Genomic DNA, 15326 nt, shown 5'->3' on the forward strand with positions numbered 1-15326 from the left:
TTATAATTTATATTTGAAGTATATACTCATAGGTTGTTATTTATTTTGCAGATTTATCATCTTCCATTAATCATCAAAACTACAATATCAAGCTATCAAGTAACATTAATCATCAAAACTACAATATCAAGCTATCAAGTAACACCGTGTTGTCCTAGTTAGTTTTTAGCACTTTACACATGTTTATATAAATATTTTATACTAACCGATTAATAGTCCACCGATTAATTTAGTTAATCCCTGACTAGTCGAGTTTTTAAACAATGTTCATAAGTTCCAATAATAGATCTTCAGCAATCTTTAGCTTGTACTTTCCATTATCATTATTGAAAAACAATCATTCCTTGGAGGAAGCCCATGATTTATATTTGTATACAAGGTAATACATCATGCTAGCAAAGCTTGATAAAGATCGCAAACAGCCCCTGCTATTTTCTCAACTACTCAAGCTGTACTACAAGTTTTTGGATGAAAGAAACAACATCACTACTCGCCACAAACATAGCATTAATTCAATTGCAATTGCAGAAACTCAATGTATCACAGCAAATTAAGCTTCGACAATGTTTCAGGGAATGAAGGCCGAAGCAGGTACTAGCAGCAACAAGCCTTCCTCAGGAGTCATGATTTCATCCTGCGCAACCACTTGAGTTCTCAAGCTCACTATACGCAGTCACCTCACCCCTGTAAAACTGTCTCAAATCACATAATCAAACACCTCATAAGCATCTGCAACGCTCTCCCATCGATACAATGCCCTGATGAAGGTCACATCCGCCGGTGCATCAAGTTCCATCCCAGCCCCTACCATGGACTTGTACACCTCGACGGCCATGTCCAGCTTCTTGTTCTTGCACAGCCCCATGAGCACCGTGTTGTACATCTGCTCATTCGGCTCACACCCCTTGGCTTCCATCTCCTCGAGCAACACAAGTGCCCCAAGCTAACAGAAAGCTTATTTCTGAATAGGGAAGATGATGGAACTAATAAGGTCATGGCAAAAATAACTAACATAAGCTAAAATTGTTAGCAGGGGGAGATAACAGTTCATGCAGACCAAACCGACAGTTGCCACCAATTTGTAATGTTGCATGGTTGTACCTACGGACATACCATTAGATATGGTATTGGGACACTTGACAACAGCTAAAGTCTCATCATAGTACTTTTTATCAGTACATGACAAATAATATGCTCCATTTACTTTATTAGCTACTGCAATTCGATTCAAGCCAATTTCCAGATCCAATAACATATTTTCAGTGATTCCTTAGCTTGTATTTCTCATGGTGATAATTGAAAAACAATCATTCCTCAGAGGAAGAACAGAACTTATGTTTGTTTACATCCAGGCACTAAATCACGCTAGCAAAGAGTAGTACAGATCAGCAAGCAGCTCCTGTTTCTAATGCATTTTGCAGATATCCACTGTATTACAACAAATTAAGCTTCGACAATGTTTGAGTAAATGAAGGCTGAAGCGAGTACCAGAAGCATCGAGCCTTCGCCCTTCGTCACGAGTTGGCTCATGATTTCATCTTGCGCAGCCACTTGAGTGAGTTCTCAAGCTCACTATAGGCCGTCACCACTGTGAAACTCTTGGTCTCAATGGCATAATCAAACACCTCATAAGCATCCACAATGCTCCCCGCACGACACAATGCCCTGACAAAGGTCGCATACGCTGGTGCATCAAGCTTCATACCAGCCCCTACCATGGACTTGTACACCTCGACGGCCTTGTCCAGCTTCTTGTTCTTGCACAGCCCCATGAGCAGCGTGTTGTACGTCCGCTCATTCGGCTCACACCCCTTGGCCTCCATCTCCTCGAGCAACTTGAGAGCCCCAAGTGCGTCGCCCTTGACGCACATCCCGTTCATGAGCGAGGTGTAGGTGATGACGTCCGGGAAGAGGCCCTCGGTGGCCATGGCGTCGAGGAAGGTCCTCGCTTTGGCGACCATCCCCGCGCGCGCGAGCCCGAAGATGAGGGTGTTGTAGGTGACGAGGTCGGGGTCGACGCCGTCGTCCTTCATCCAGCGGAGCACCGCGAGGACGCCCGCGGGATCGGAGGCGGCGACGTGCGCCTTCATGAGGGAGTTGTAGACGTGGGCGTCGGCGCGGACGCCGTGGTCGGCGAGGACCGGGAGCAGCTGGGAGATCTCGCGCGGGTCCCCGCGGCGGCAGACGGCGTCGGCGAGGGCGAGGAGAGCTCCGCGCGGGGGCGGGGTGGTGGAGGAGGGGTGGAGTTTGGTGAGGAGGCCCCGCGCGGCGGCGACGGAGCGGTGGGTGGCGAGGCGGCGGAGGAGGAGTGCGAGGGAGTGGGTCGGGAGCGGGATGGTGGGGGCGGCGGTGAGGGCCAGGGAGGCCGCGGCGTCGATGTCCGCGTCCGCCGCAGACCGGATGGCGGCGGCGAGGTCGGCGGGGGTTCTGATGGGCCTCCGACACAACGCGGCCTCGCCGACCACGGGGGCGGCGTCGGTGGTGGAGGTCAGGGCTCTCGGGGTTTTGCGGTTTTCCCGGGGGTTGCGGGATACAGTAGGGTTGGTGGGACGAGGCACGGGCGGAGGAGGCGGCGGCGTGGAGGGAGAAGTGTTGTGGGATTTGGGCTTGGGGAGGAAGGCGAGGGGTAGCTTGGTGCCCCGCAGGGTGTGCGGCACCTTCCCCATCCTTTCCGCGGCGGCGGCGGTGAGGGAGGCAGAGAGATGCGCGCGGCGGCGTGGAAGTGGAAGGGAAGGGAATGGAAGGGAGGGACCGAGAGACGAATGGGGATGGCGAGATGGGCCGGTTTCAGCCCAATATGACATCGTTGGGCTTCCTTATCTTAAGGTCCATTGGGCCGAGTTTTTCATTTACATGTAATTGTAGAATTTTTATATTTTAAATTTAACAATTTTAGACGCCCTTTTGAAAAAATAGCACGAATAGTCGTCTATCATCCGTTGGAAGGGTGTCACCCTTCTAATAGACGATATGTTAAAATAAAAATAAAATACAGTATTTTCTTATTCTCAAAATTAAAAACACTATGTCAATAATCACAAAGAGTTATGAAAATAAATTATGATGTAGATGATACTACCATGTAGCTCTCATAAAAATTTCAGCTCAAAAAGTTAATTGTACAATAAGAAATAAAAAAGACAAATTTTAGCTGTCGCCCTTCCAACCAACGACAAACATGTATAGTTACTATTTTTTTTTTCCAAATGGACACCCAAAATTGCTAAATTTGAAAAAAATAAAATCTGTAATGGTAGCTGTCCATTATCTGATCCATTATCCAACGAAATGAACCTAGCTGTCTATTTCTTTTTCATTAAAAAGGGTGTGTCCAGTTCTAACACCATTTAAATTTTACAAATTCCCAAATCACATATTCTAAACCTTTGGATAAGAATTCAACAGCCGATATCAGTCCCGCTCCCGCTCCCGTCGTGAACCTAACCTTTCTCTAGGTTTTGTCTAAGGATGCTAATATTTGCCATAGATTTTTGTCAAACTTGTCTAAGATTTTTGACAATTAATTTTGACGCCATACTTTAACTAGTCTAAGACAATCTTACCATACTATTTTTTTGTCTATAACATATGGGATCTAGACAATAAAAGAGAAATCTTGTCACAACTATGATTATGAGCCAAACAAGTGTTTTCTTAGATAAGGGAATGTTTTATTATTCCGGTCTCTGCATAAGATATACACACGATTATTTATTATCACATCGTCTCAGCCATGGGCTGCAAATAAAAATCCAACAAATAGCAAAAGCTATTATAAAATCAATCATAAACATGATGGAAATCCAACTTCCAGGACCAGACCTCCTAGTAAACATCCACTCATGTTTGACGAATATCTTCATTATTGTAGTTTACAGGACAGGACACACCCACTTTATTCGATTTCTTGTCTCCTCCTTTTGCAGTAGGAACCAGTGTTGAATCCAATGTGTTCTCTTGAAGATCAATGCATATAAGTGTTTGGTTTTGATTTGTCAAAAATAGTTGCATTCTTAGTTAGCCAAATGACCCAACATAAAGCGTTTGTCCCAAAAAAAAATTAGGGATTTCAACTTAGGATCCATACTACATAACTGATCACGAAAAACATGTAAAATGCTTTTCGGAGGACCAAAACCAAAAGCAATCTGCATTGCTCTCCAAATAAACTTAGCAAATTATGAGTAACCATCCAAACAGTATTTCAATTAATAATTAAGTCAATCATTTTCTTAATCACAACTCTCATGACTAATCAAAATATCATCCTGATAGTCCTAACATGTATTTTATGTCTAAGATCAGAACACATGTCTTTCCAACGTTTAACATCACAATACAACTTAATAAAGAGCGAGTAGTTAATATTAGATTATACGTTTGTTGGAGGGTGAACTCCTCAAGCGGGAATCCGGAGGGACCCCTTTGAGATTCGGCCGGGGGATGATTCTGAATCCGCTTCGTAGGTGAAATAAATGGGAGTAAATGAAATGCAGGTGGAGGTGGATTGATCGGATGCAGGAAGGAGTAAATGCTCAGGGGATTTTTAGACAGGTTCGGGCCGCCCTGAGCGTAACACCATACTCCTGTGCGTATGCTATAAATACTCTGAGAATGTCTCTCTGAGTATCTGCTGGGTTACAAGAATATTTGTCTAAGTCTAGAGCTTCGTGCTTCTTGTTCTTCGAGACTTGTCTTCTGGTTCGTCCTCTGTTGTCTTGATCTCTCCTCCCTTTCTTCAGGGAGCTCGCCCCGCTTATATACCCACCGGGGCTGTAGCGTGCCCAGAAAGGATGGAGCGAGTTCTAAGGCACTATAAATGTAAAGCAACCACCATGGGCTGCTGCGCGAGGTGACGGGGAGGGTTGAAAACACGCCCCCGTCCGGTCTTGTTTGTCATCATACCGCTTTTCAACGGGCGCTGCGGGGAGGGCCCACCGGCCAGCCACCGAGCAGTCCGGTGTGCCTGCCCGGTCAGAGCAAGCTTGACACAGCAGGGCAGCAGGCGGTGTGCCTCGAGCTCCGCGAAGTTATCCCGAGGCGCGCCGGATGACACGCGATGAGACTCGTGCATTAAATATCCCCACGCCTTCCTGCCAGGCCGTGGCAGGGACTGACAACAGGTGTGGGGAGAGCAGTTGGAAGTGACAGGTAACGCGCCCTCTTAAATGCCGCATCGGGCCTCTCACCAATTGACACTTCACCGCTGGACCTCTGTGGGGATCACCGGCGAAGGACTTCACAAGCCATCGGGGAACTGTGAGTGCTCGGGGGCTACTGTTCGCAGCTCCGAGTACTCTCTCTCGGATATACCCTCTCCTAGTCCTCGGGGAACCGAGTGCTCGGGGATCACTATTCACGGCCCAGAGCACTTTCTCCCGGAACTGACTGTTCGGGTCCTCGGGGAACCGAGTGCTCGGGGACCACTGTTCACAGCCCCGAGCACTCTCTCCCGAAACTGGCTGTTCGGATCCTCGGGGAACCGAGTGCTCAGGGGCCACTGTTCACAGCCCCGAGCACTCTCTCCCAAAACTTGGCTTTTCTTGTCATCGGGGGACTTGGGTGCTTGGGGACCACTATGTATGGCCCCGAGCACCCTCTTCACGGTACTTCGTCTTCTCGGGTCATCGGGAGGCTCGGGTACTCGGGGGGCACTGTTTATGGCCCCGAGCACCCCCTCCCGGAACTTAGTCTTCTCGGAACTCGGGGAGATAACCCCCGAGAGAGGACACCACGTGGCACTCTGCTATTCTGGCCTCGGGACTCAGGGACTCCCAGTTCTTGTGTCACCGACACCCACCCATATAATACTATTATAACATTCTATAACACTATTACAGCATCTTCTATCACTATTACAGTATCCTCTATTTTTTTCATCTTCAACAGACATCTTATTTTCTAACTTCTATTACTCTTCTCTCTTCGGATCCATACGTCAGTCATCAGTAACAGGGGTACGGTGCTGGATCTGGGCGGCAAATTTGCCGACCGAAGCTGCTCCTCTATTACTGTAGCGAGAGGCGATAATATTTTGCTATTTCTGTTGGAACGATAAATGAGAGGCCGGAGCGGTAAAATCGTGCCTACAGCATTTCGTCTCCGTTGGAGACGGCCTTACAAGATCGGTGCACATGCATTGACGGTCAAAGGCAGAGCTGGGAAACAGTTGCCTTCCTTTTTGTATTGGTGTGAGGACCAACGGCTGAGAGAAGAAAATGTCTGCTTCCTGCTCGTACTTGGCAGTGTTGTGATTGGTTGGGCCTGGCCGACCGGCGACTCGTCGTCGGGCAAACATCCCGGCCACTTGCACGCGCTCTGCATCTGCACCCACTCCCCAATCCTGTATTCCAGGTCACCTCACCACCTCGCTTCGGGCCCCTCCGCTTTCTGCGGTTTCTGTCCAAGGTCCTAGTCTCTTTGCAACGCAGGAGTAGACTAAAAAAACGTCAATTGAAAAAAGAAATGGGAATAACATGAATACATGTGTAAAATAGAGGATCGTAAAAATATTGAAAATTTTCTGAAGTAATCGTTCATAGATGAAAAAAATAGCATAGCACTAAGCCGGCTCAACCCCTATGTTCTTTTTCCAAACATAGGAATGTTTGAATCTCGATATTAGGATTTGAAAAATCAGTTTCATCTAATTCACTTTTTGATAGAATCACTTTTTTTATAAAATTTATCTTAGATAATCATTTTTGTTAGATAACCACTTTTCTCAAAAAATTTAGATTAGCATAGCTGATTGCATAAAAATGGCAAATTGAATAATATTGATAAAATAACACGAATATCGTCTAAGGGGAGGGACCAAAACGCAATTCTGCTCCTCTTCCCTCGTCATACCACCCCCACCCAGCCGGCGCCGGCGACCACCACCACCGCTAGATCCTGCATTAAATCCGCCAATCACGTCACAGCACAACCGCATAAATTCTCCTCCCACGCATCCTCCTCTCCTGTCGGTTTCCTTGGTTCATTCCCTCCTCTCGTTCCGGTTGCGGATTTGGATTTGGGGATCGCGGTTTCGAGAGGGAGATGGGTTACATTGGTCACCACGGCGTGGCGACGCTGCGGCGGTACAAGTACAGCGGCGTCGACCACTCGCTCGTCGCCAAGTACATCCTGCAGCCCTTCTGGTCCCGATTCGTCAACATCTTCCCGCTATGGTTCCCGTAAGCACGGCGCCTCATCCCCTCGCTCATCTCTTCGTTTGATTATTGTTTTGTTTCTCCGTCCATGTCAAGCTCGAGCCCTCCGGTGCTAAATGCGTGATGTGACTGACTGCTTTTGTTAGAAGTTAAAATTGTTTTTCAGACTCAAAGCGACTGGCTCCGGCATCTTGCCATTCTGTTTCTATATGCTGTTATTTGATTCATTAAACAGAGATATTTAGTTATGAAATATGTGCCGTGCGTTTGATTGGCCAATTTGAGCTTTCTAGTTGGTAATTTGCTCTGTAATGCGGGATCCCAAGCTTTAGTGTAGCATGAGGAATCATCTTTAGCTTGCGAAGCATCTTGCAGGCGCGGCATACAGCGAGAAAGCAAGAACGTTGGCTTAGTGGATCGTTCTTGCAAAGCTGGAAAGCTTGTTTTGCATAGTTTCCGAATATACGTCTGGATTAGTTAATCATTTTCATGTCACATGTGAATTTTCATGTTGAGACTTCCTTCTTAGTCTATCTGGGCATTATGATCCATAAACTTCAGTGCGGTCACTTTTGCTTCCAATAGGAGAAAGTAATTCAAATCTTGTTATTCTTTCAAAGAAGACTTTTTCCTGTAGCAATTCAGTTGTTTATAGTGAGCCCAGGACACAGCATGCTTTTCTTTTTTCTTTTGAACTTTGTTGTTTGCTGTTTAGCATCAACGTACAGCATGTCATATTTTATTTACGTTCTGCCTTCAAGCTGATAATTGCAGCTCATCAAAATGCTTTCTTTCTTTGAATCTATGCATTGGGTGCTAACCGCCTTTGTTTTGTTTTCATGCTGGAACGACCCGCAGGCCAAACTTGGTGAGAGTTCTGCACATGGTGTTATTATGAGCTATACTGCTTTTGTTGAAGGCGTTAAAGAACATGGCTTCTTGTTTTTCTTTTCCAGATTACACTGACAGCCTTTATGTTTTTGCTGACATCAGCATTCCTTGGCTTCGTAAGTATCTAAAATTTCATCTATATGATATTCTATTATTCTAACATATATATATATATATATATATATATATATATATATATATATATATATATATATATAGGGCGCTGCTATTCTTAGCGCTGCGCGTTGAATAGATATTTAGCGCCCCAGGATACCCCGCGTCCCGATCGTAGATTCGCTCGGGAAATCCGCTCGAAGCCGTAAAACTTTCGACCGCAGCCGTATATTTTGCTTCCGTAACCGTATGAAGAGCATATTTGGTCCGTTTCGATCGGGAAAACATTTTTTAGCCGTAAAACTTTCGATCGCAGCCGTAAATTTGCTTCCGCAACCGTATGAAGATGTCCTTTGATCAGGGAACCGTATAACCATAAAATAATTTTTGTTGAGAACGAGTTGATTTCCAGATTTTTAATCGTACACAAAACAATCAGGGAACCGTATAACTTAGATTGGCCAGTAGTAAAATATACATTTATGAACCATATATGAATCATACAGAGAGCCGTAAATCATATTGTTATAAAGCGTAAAATTTAATTTTATGGTAACGAGTGATCTTTCGTACACATAAACATATTCAAAGTATCCATGTAACCATAAATCAATTATGATTAAATCATTCGTGCTTTTATTTTTCGGAGTCGTAGCCATTTAAAAGGGCTCCATTCAATTTAGACTGCGACAGTAACTATAATTAATTTAATACGGTACGCTGCTGTTGTTATTTACGGAGGGCGTTATGAGGGGGAAACAAAATGGGCAACATTTTTTTTAAATTGTCCTGTCGTGAATAAATAACGTATATACGGTTAAAACAAATGAGTAAATACGAATGGGTAAGGTTATGTGCCGCAAGGGGGACCGTGAAAGAATAAAATATATATGGTTATATTATCTAGTTCAGTACGGTTATGTGCGGGTTCGGCGTCAACATGACTGTTAAAGGTATGTTAGACGTATACGACCATATATAATATAAAATTACGGTTGGGAATCGATACAGTTAATTGCCACGTCGAATCGTTAAATAAGAAAGAAATATACGGTTGAAATATGAATAGAACACGGTTGCGGTTGTTTTGATCTGGTTGCTATATGGTTACGGTTATAAAGATTAAATAATTACGGTAAGGATATAATACATAAACGGTCGTAATAACATAAAATTTTATGGTCGTAATAATTGCTGGATTACGATTGCGGGTTGGTTGGCGGGGTTTTGCGAGTTTGGTCTGGGTCGGGGGGGGGGGGGGGGGCGGTGCGACCGGTGCGTTGAATAGCTATTTTTAGCGCAGGGAGTAGAATAGAGAATATATATATATATATATATATATATATATACTGTGTTGCTATTCTGTGCCTATGCGCAGCGTATGTATAGCATGCGCATAAGCACAGAATAATAACTCACGAGTTGCAACTCACCGTATACTGTATTGTAACTGTCCATAGAGTGATTGCAACTACAGATAAAGTGGTTACAACTAATCAGACAGAGCGGTTACAACTATATGCATGTTGTAACTAGATTGTCTACCATGTTGTAAGTGTAGTGTTCACCATATTGTAACTGTTTTTAGTTGCATGATGCAATTAATTTGATTTTATTTTTTCATGTTGCAACTGTACTGCTTGACCATGTTGCAACTGTAGTGTTCAGCATGTTGTAACTGCAATGTTCATCATGTTGTAACTGCGATGTTCACCATGTTGTAACTATATAGACGTACTCCTTTATGATTCTAAAACTTCATCAAAATATAGTCTTGATGGATCTTATTTTGTTAAGCACATTTTTTCCAACAATATGCATCAAACGGATCGAGGATCGGATCTATAGTTCTAAAGATATTGCATTTTAACGATTCGAATCAACAAAAGATTCTCCGCATGCAACGCTCTAGCGGGTGGATGATGGGTGACGTGGCACAAGTTGGTTAGCTGGCTCATGTTGTTTGGTGCATGTTGGAGGCCGAGTTGTAACTTGCAATTTTTCGGATTGTAACTGGCGGTTGCGGGATGCACGCAGCGCGAATGGTAGCTGCGCATAGGCGCAAAATAGCCTCGCCGTATATATATATATGTATATATATATATATATGTATATATGTATATATATATATATGTATATGTATATATGTATATATATATATGTATATATGTATATGTATATATGTATATATATATATGTATATATATATATATGATATTGTAGTAGCTAGTACGATTTACCTTATCACTGTTTCCATTTTACCTGCAGCTGTATTCACCACATCTAGATACAGCACCCCCTAGATGGGTTCATCTTGCTCATGGCCTACTTCTCTTCCTTTATCAGGTTTGTCAAACTTCATATGCTTACCAAAGTATGCATTTTTTAGGAGAAACCAAAGTATGCAAAAATTTTACTACAATATTCTTTCTTTCCATTTTTTGCAACATAACATAAGCGTGGTGTAAGCATTCAACTAGTGCTCATAGTCATCAGTCTGCAGTTCTAGGTTTCTAGCAATTTTCTAAGGCCTTTATTGACCTTCTGGACACGTGATTATTAGTTTTTCCAGTTTGCCTGGGATTTACAAGCTTCATGATTTTTTATGAATCTATTATGTAAAAGTTTCAATTACTGTACTTTATATGGAATAATATGCATGCAGACATTCGATGCTGTGGATGGAAAACAAGCAAGGCGTACCAACTCATCAAGTCCTCTAGGAGAGCTTTTTGACCATGGTAATCTCCACAAACATAAATTGATGAACCTAGTTTTAAGAAAGCCTATACATTATGCTGACAAGCTTTTATCCTAACCAGGATGTGACGCGCTTGCATGTGCGGTAAGGCTATCTGTAAACTTTTTTTTCTCTCGTTTGCAAAGATTCTGAAATTTGACTGATGTGATTATTTTATCTATTAGTTTGAAACCTTGGCTTTTGGAAGCACAGCAATGTGTGGAAAGGCTACCTTCTGGTTTTGGATCATTGCAGCTGTCCCATTTTACTGTGCAACCTGGGAACAGTGAGTTCATGAGTTCTTGCCCTCCTATATTAGGATATCAAACTATCCTAGGACCAAACATTGTTCTAAACAAATTTAACACTCACTAGTTTTATACTGTACGTATTTTGCCAAATGTGTCATAGTTCTTCTGAATAGTTTCTCCCACGTGATTCTGAGTCTTCTGGATGCTTTTTAATTTTCAAATGGCGAGCATGTTCCACTGTTTAGATAGTGATTGTGCTAGCATTTTCTTTTTCCCATATGAACCTTACAGCTTGATGCGTTTTACCTTTGTGCTAATGATTCAATATGGATGATTCGGTCTTATGCACAATATACACCTTTGTTGTGTAGGAAGTGCCTCAATGCTTTCCAAAAGCGATAGAGACAATTGTCTAATTAAAAACATGTTCTCACTACTCTTGTAAAATTTGATAACAACATACTTTATGTTGTTTATTGGGGTGCTTTCTTTTGAAACTTTTGTTGTAATGATTTCAAGTTCCATCTTTTTAATGTCAAGATTTATTGTTCTGTGCAGCTTTTTTACAAATACACTTATTCTTCCTATAGTCAATGGACCAACTGAAGGCCTTATGCTGATCTACTTGTGCCATTTTTTCACCTTTTTCACAGGTATCATTTGATTTAAACTTTTGTCAACATTTAAGCTTATCAGATCTATTTGGTACTTCTAAATATTTTTAGTTTTCCCCTGCTAATTCCTGTGCATATGTACGAAGGCCTTTACTTAATATCATATGGTCATAGTGGTATTGATAGCTCATCTTTCCGTTCATAGGAGCTGAGTGGTGGGCACAAGATTTCCGGAAGTCAATGCCCCTACTGGGTTGGGTGCCTCTTGTTACTGGTATATAGATACTACCAAGTTTATGATTCACCTTTTGCATTTATATTTTATATAACCATGTGGTCATCAATTCCTTTGATCTTAGCGCCATCTATATCATCTATTTCCAGTGTATTTTTTCTGTCAATACTCTATGAAGCCATACTGTTAAGTCAGAAAGTGACAAAATGCCTTCCCTGCACTGAAGTTTATTGCTCAATTCTTCTTTTCCCAGAAATCCCGGTATATGGCATCGTGCTGTGTCTAATGATTGCTTTTGCTGTAATCCCGACAATTGGATCTAAGTAAGTTATGTGTCACAATATGTATTATTTTCAAGTAGTGTTTTCTGTTGTTCATCGTTTTATATCGTTTGTGACCCTGTAATCTTCTCTATAAAACCCTCTAAAATTACATTCTCTGTTATCTTGTTTGTCAATTTAAACTCCAAAAACAATTAGTGAGTTTAAGCAGGGGCGAAGCTAGAGCTCAGCCCACCCTGATGCACCACTCAACATATCCTGAATGGGTCATACACTTGCAGGAGCAAAAGGCTAGTGCCTGGTGCACACACTTAAGGCATGGGGTGCACAAAGGGTGAGATATGGGCCTACAGCTAGAAAATTTTGTTGGGCCCTGGTGCCTGTGCACCAGGGTGGGTCCATTGGGCTTCGCCCCTGATTTTAAGTAAAAAAAATCAATAATCTTATTTAAATCTTTAGTTCCATATATTACTTCACCTGTAAGATTAGTTTATCTGTAAACTGACATTTGGTTGTGAAGCAAAACTGCTAAAGAGCCTGATAGTAAAACCTAGTTACAGTTGCAAAATGGACCAGCTGATTCATGTAGTATAATGCCAAATCTAGTTAATGTTGCAAATGGACCAGTTGACAGCCTTTTCACTGATACGTGTTTCTGCACAATATATCTGAAACACCCTTTTATTGTACCAAGTGATTCTAATGCTTTAGTTGAAGTCATCATCAGAATTTAAAAAATCCTTAAATTTAAATCCACATATGGAAAGGCACAACCAACCAACCGCTAAATTATGTGCTCTTTTGGTATTTAAGCAAATGCATTTCATATAATATCTAGGTTTTGCGTACATGCTCTAATATTAGTTCGAATGGCTAGCAAAGCAAGTTTTCCCAAGCCAGTGAAACTGTTTTGGGTTGAAAAGTTCCTCATTTACTTAATTTGTGAACATATTATATTTTTTTATTTTGAATTGACTGGACATTCAATATATAATCAAGGTCGACTAAGTTAATGTTGTAACTTTACAGCATTCACAATGTTTATAAAGTCGTCGAAGCAAGAAAAGGAAGCATGATGCTGGCACTAGCAATGGTAAGATCTAAATTTATCGTTTTATTCTACTGTTGTGAATACTTGTGATTCTCTTTTCTTCATCTGATATTCTTCATGTGTGCCAGCTCTTTCCTTTCGGTTTGCTCTTGGCTGGAGTTCTTGTCTGGTAAGGCTGTTGAACCCTTCCTAGCTTTGTTTGTTTGTATACGCAGTTATGCATCACTCTACCAAGAAATTTCAGCTAGGCAATTTCAGCTACCAGTCTAGGTAAAGCCTCTAATATATCACTGAAGGATATTGCATTTTTATGCAGGTCCTACCTGTCTCCTTCAGATATAATGAGAAATCAGCCACATCTGCTGATTATTGGAACTGGTTTTGCGTTTGGATTTCTTGTGGTAAGTCTTTATACGATTCGTACAATCAATGCTTGTATATCTGTGTTCATTTCTGTGCTTCTTTGTACTCCTGCTCATTCATAAATGATGCCTTCATGTTTATAAGACTTAAAAGCATTGTGCCCTTATGCCAAAAACGTCATTCAGGATTCTATGCATCTTTTGCTGTAATAGATGCCCTTTTCAAGTACAGTATGAATGTATGGGAATTACTTGATATTTGTTTATATTACTCCACAGGGAAGGATGATTTTGGCTCACTTATGTGATGAACCCAAAGGTCTGAAGACAGGGATGTGCATGGTACTTACCTGAAGAGCACCTTCATTCTCTCTTTTTTTTCTCTTACTCCGGCCTTATGTATGCCCCATGCTAGTATGCTAAAATATTATGCTTCGCTTTTGCAGTCCCTAGCATATTTTCCATTTGCAATTGCAAATGCGCTGACTGCCCGGCTTGATGATGGGTTAGTGCCTAGCTACCTTTTTTTTTACATTCTGTCTGTAGTAATTTCGTGTATCATCTGATTTATGGTCAATGATTGTTGCAGGAATCCCCTTGTTGATGAGCAGCTAGTTCTCCTAATGTACTGCCTATTTACAGGTACTGCGTTATTCTCGCAACTAATCTTTTCTAGGAACAAGCTGCAGTTGTGTGCTAAAGTACTAACTTGATGGGGTTTTTTTGTTGCTCGAAAAGTAATATGTTTTCTGACATTAGAGTGTTTTACTGACTGTACTTGGTGCTTTGTAAATTTCAGATGAGTAGCTCAAATTGTCCACTTAAAAAAATCATGAAAAAATTGTTGTTGGCTTGTAGCATATCTTACCTTACTAGCCTGTGCTTTGTAAGTTTGATCTCACTATTTTAATCATTTTTGCAGTGGCGCTGTACATGTATTTTGCTACTTCCGTTATTCATGAAATCACCAACGCACTTGGGATCCATTGCTTCAGGTTTGTTAATCCCAGTTCATCACTATCAACTCCTTTTTCCACTTGTATAGGTCAATGGTTGACACAAAGTTTGTCTTGTGATAGGATCACTAGGAAAAAGGCATAATTCTGATCCTTGCACTGGTGTGTTGCCCTGGTCGGTGGCATTCACACATGGTATCTGCCAAAGAAGCAGATGTCTTATTTGTGTCCATCGCAGGGAGGCTGCTCTGCGAAGCATATTTGCATCTGTCATTACGGAGATGCTGTCCCCTGAAATTCACATCAGAATCAAGAACTTAATCAGATGAGAAAACAATGTATTTACGAAGCAATTGGTAACATTTTGTTGTATCTTGCCTTGAGCTGATTGGTAACATTTTGTTCATGCGATGCTCGGCAAAATGGCTTTTTTGGGGGAATTTGTCGAGCTAATTGGCAGATAATGCCTTCCAAGTTTTTTCACATTGTACCATCCACTGCAAAGTTGTCAGCATTGTTATATAAGTAAATCTTGCCATAGTTAAACTTTTTCTTTCATATATTTTTTTGTATGTGTGTAGGCTGACAGTCTCTAAGGTTCTTAACTATATCCAAACGAAAAACAGAATATCTAGAAAAAACTAGGCATTATTGTAAATACCTAAATTTGAACC

The 15326-nt window shown here is 41.9% G+C and overlaps 2 protein-coding genes across 2 annotated transcripts; one reads left to right on the forward strand and one right to left on the reverse strand.

The window, feature by feature from the left end:
* Window positions 1–285: 285 nt before the first annotated feature.
* On the reverse strand, window positions 286–2744 carry LOC133918238 (pentatricopeptide repeat-containing protein At2g17670-like). The gene is made up of 2 exons (XM_062361996.1): window positions 1489–2744; window positions 286–961 (listed from the first exon to the last, which is right to left on the reverse strand). Exon 1 carries the CDS (start codon window positions 2664–2666, stop codon window positions 1527–1529), a length of 1140 nt encoding a protein of 379 aa, XP_062217980.1. The 5' UTR covers window positions 2667–2744; the 3' UTR covers window positions 286–961; window positions 1489–1526.
* Window positions 2745–6807: 4063 nt separating this feature from the next.
* Window positions 6808–15198, forward strand: LOC133918237 (choline/ethanolaminephosphotransferase 1-like). The gene is made up of 18 exons (XM_062361995.1): window positions 6808–7181; window positions 8016–8025; window positions 8114–8164; window positions 10431–10508; window positions 10828–10903; window positions 10985–11007; window positions 11088–11188; window positions 11712–11806; window positions 11973–12041; window positions 12256–12325; window positions 13313–13376; window positions 13463–13503; window positions 13651–13735; window positions 13976–14038; window positions 14143–14201; window positions 14286–14338; window positions 14619–14691; window positions 14776–15198. The coding sequence occupies exons 1-18, from the start codon at window positions 7045–7047 to the stop codon at window positions 14795–14797; spliced, it is 1170 nt and encodes a 389-aa protein (XP_062217979.1). The 5' UTR covers window positions 6808–7044; the 3' UTR covers window positions 14798–15198.
* The last annotated feature ends 128 nt before the right edge of the window (window positions 15199–15326 follow it).

The sequence above is a fragment of the Phragmites australis genome, chromosome 5, assembly GCF_958298935.1.
Source record: "Phragmites australis chromosome 5, lpPhrAust1.1, whole genome shotgun sequence".
Lineage (NCBI taxonomy): Eukaryota > Viridiplantae > Streptophyta > Magnoliopsida > Poales > Poaceae > Phragmites > Phragmites australis.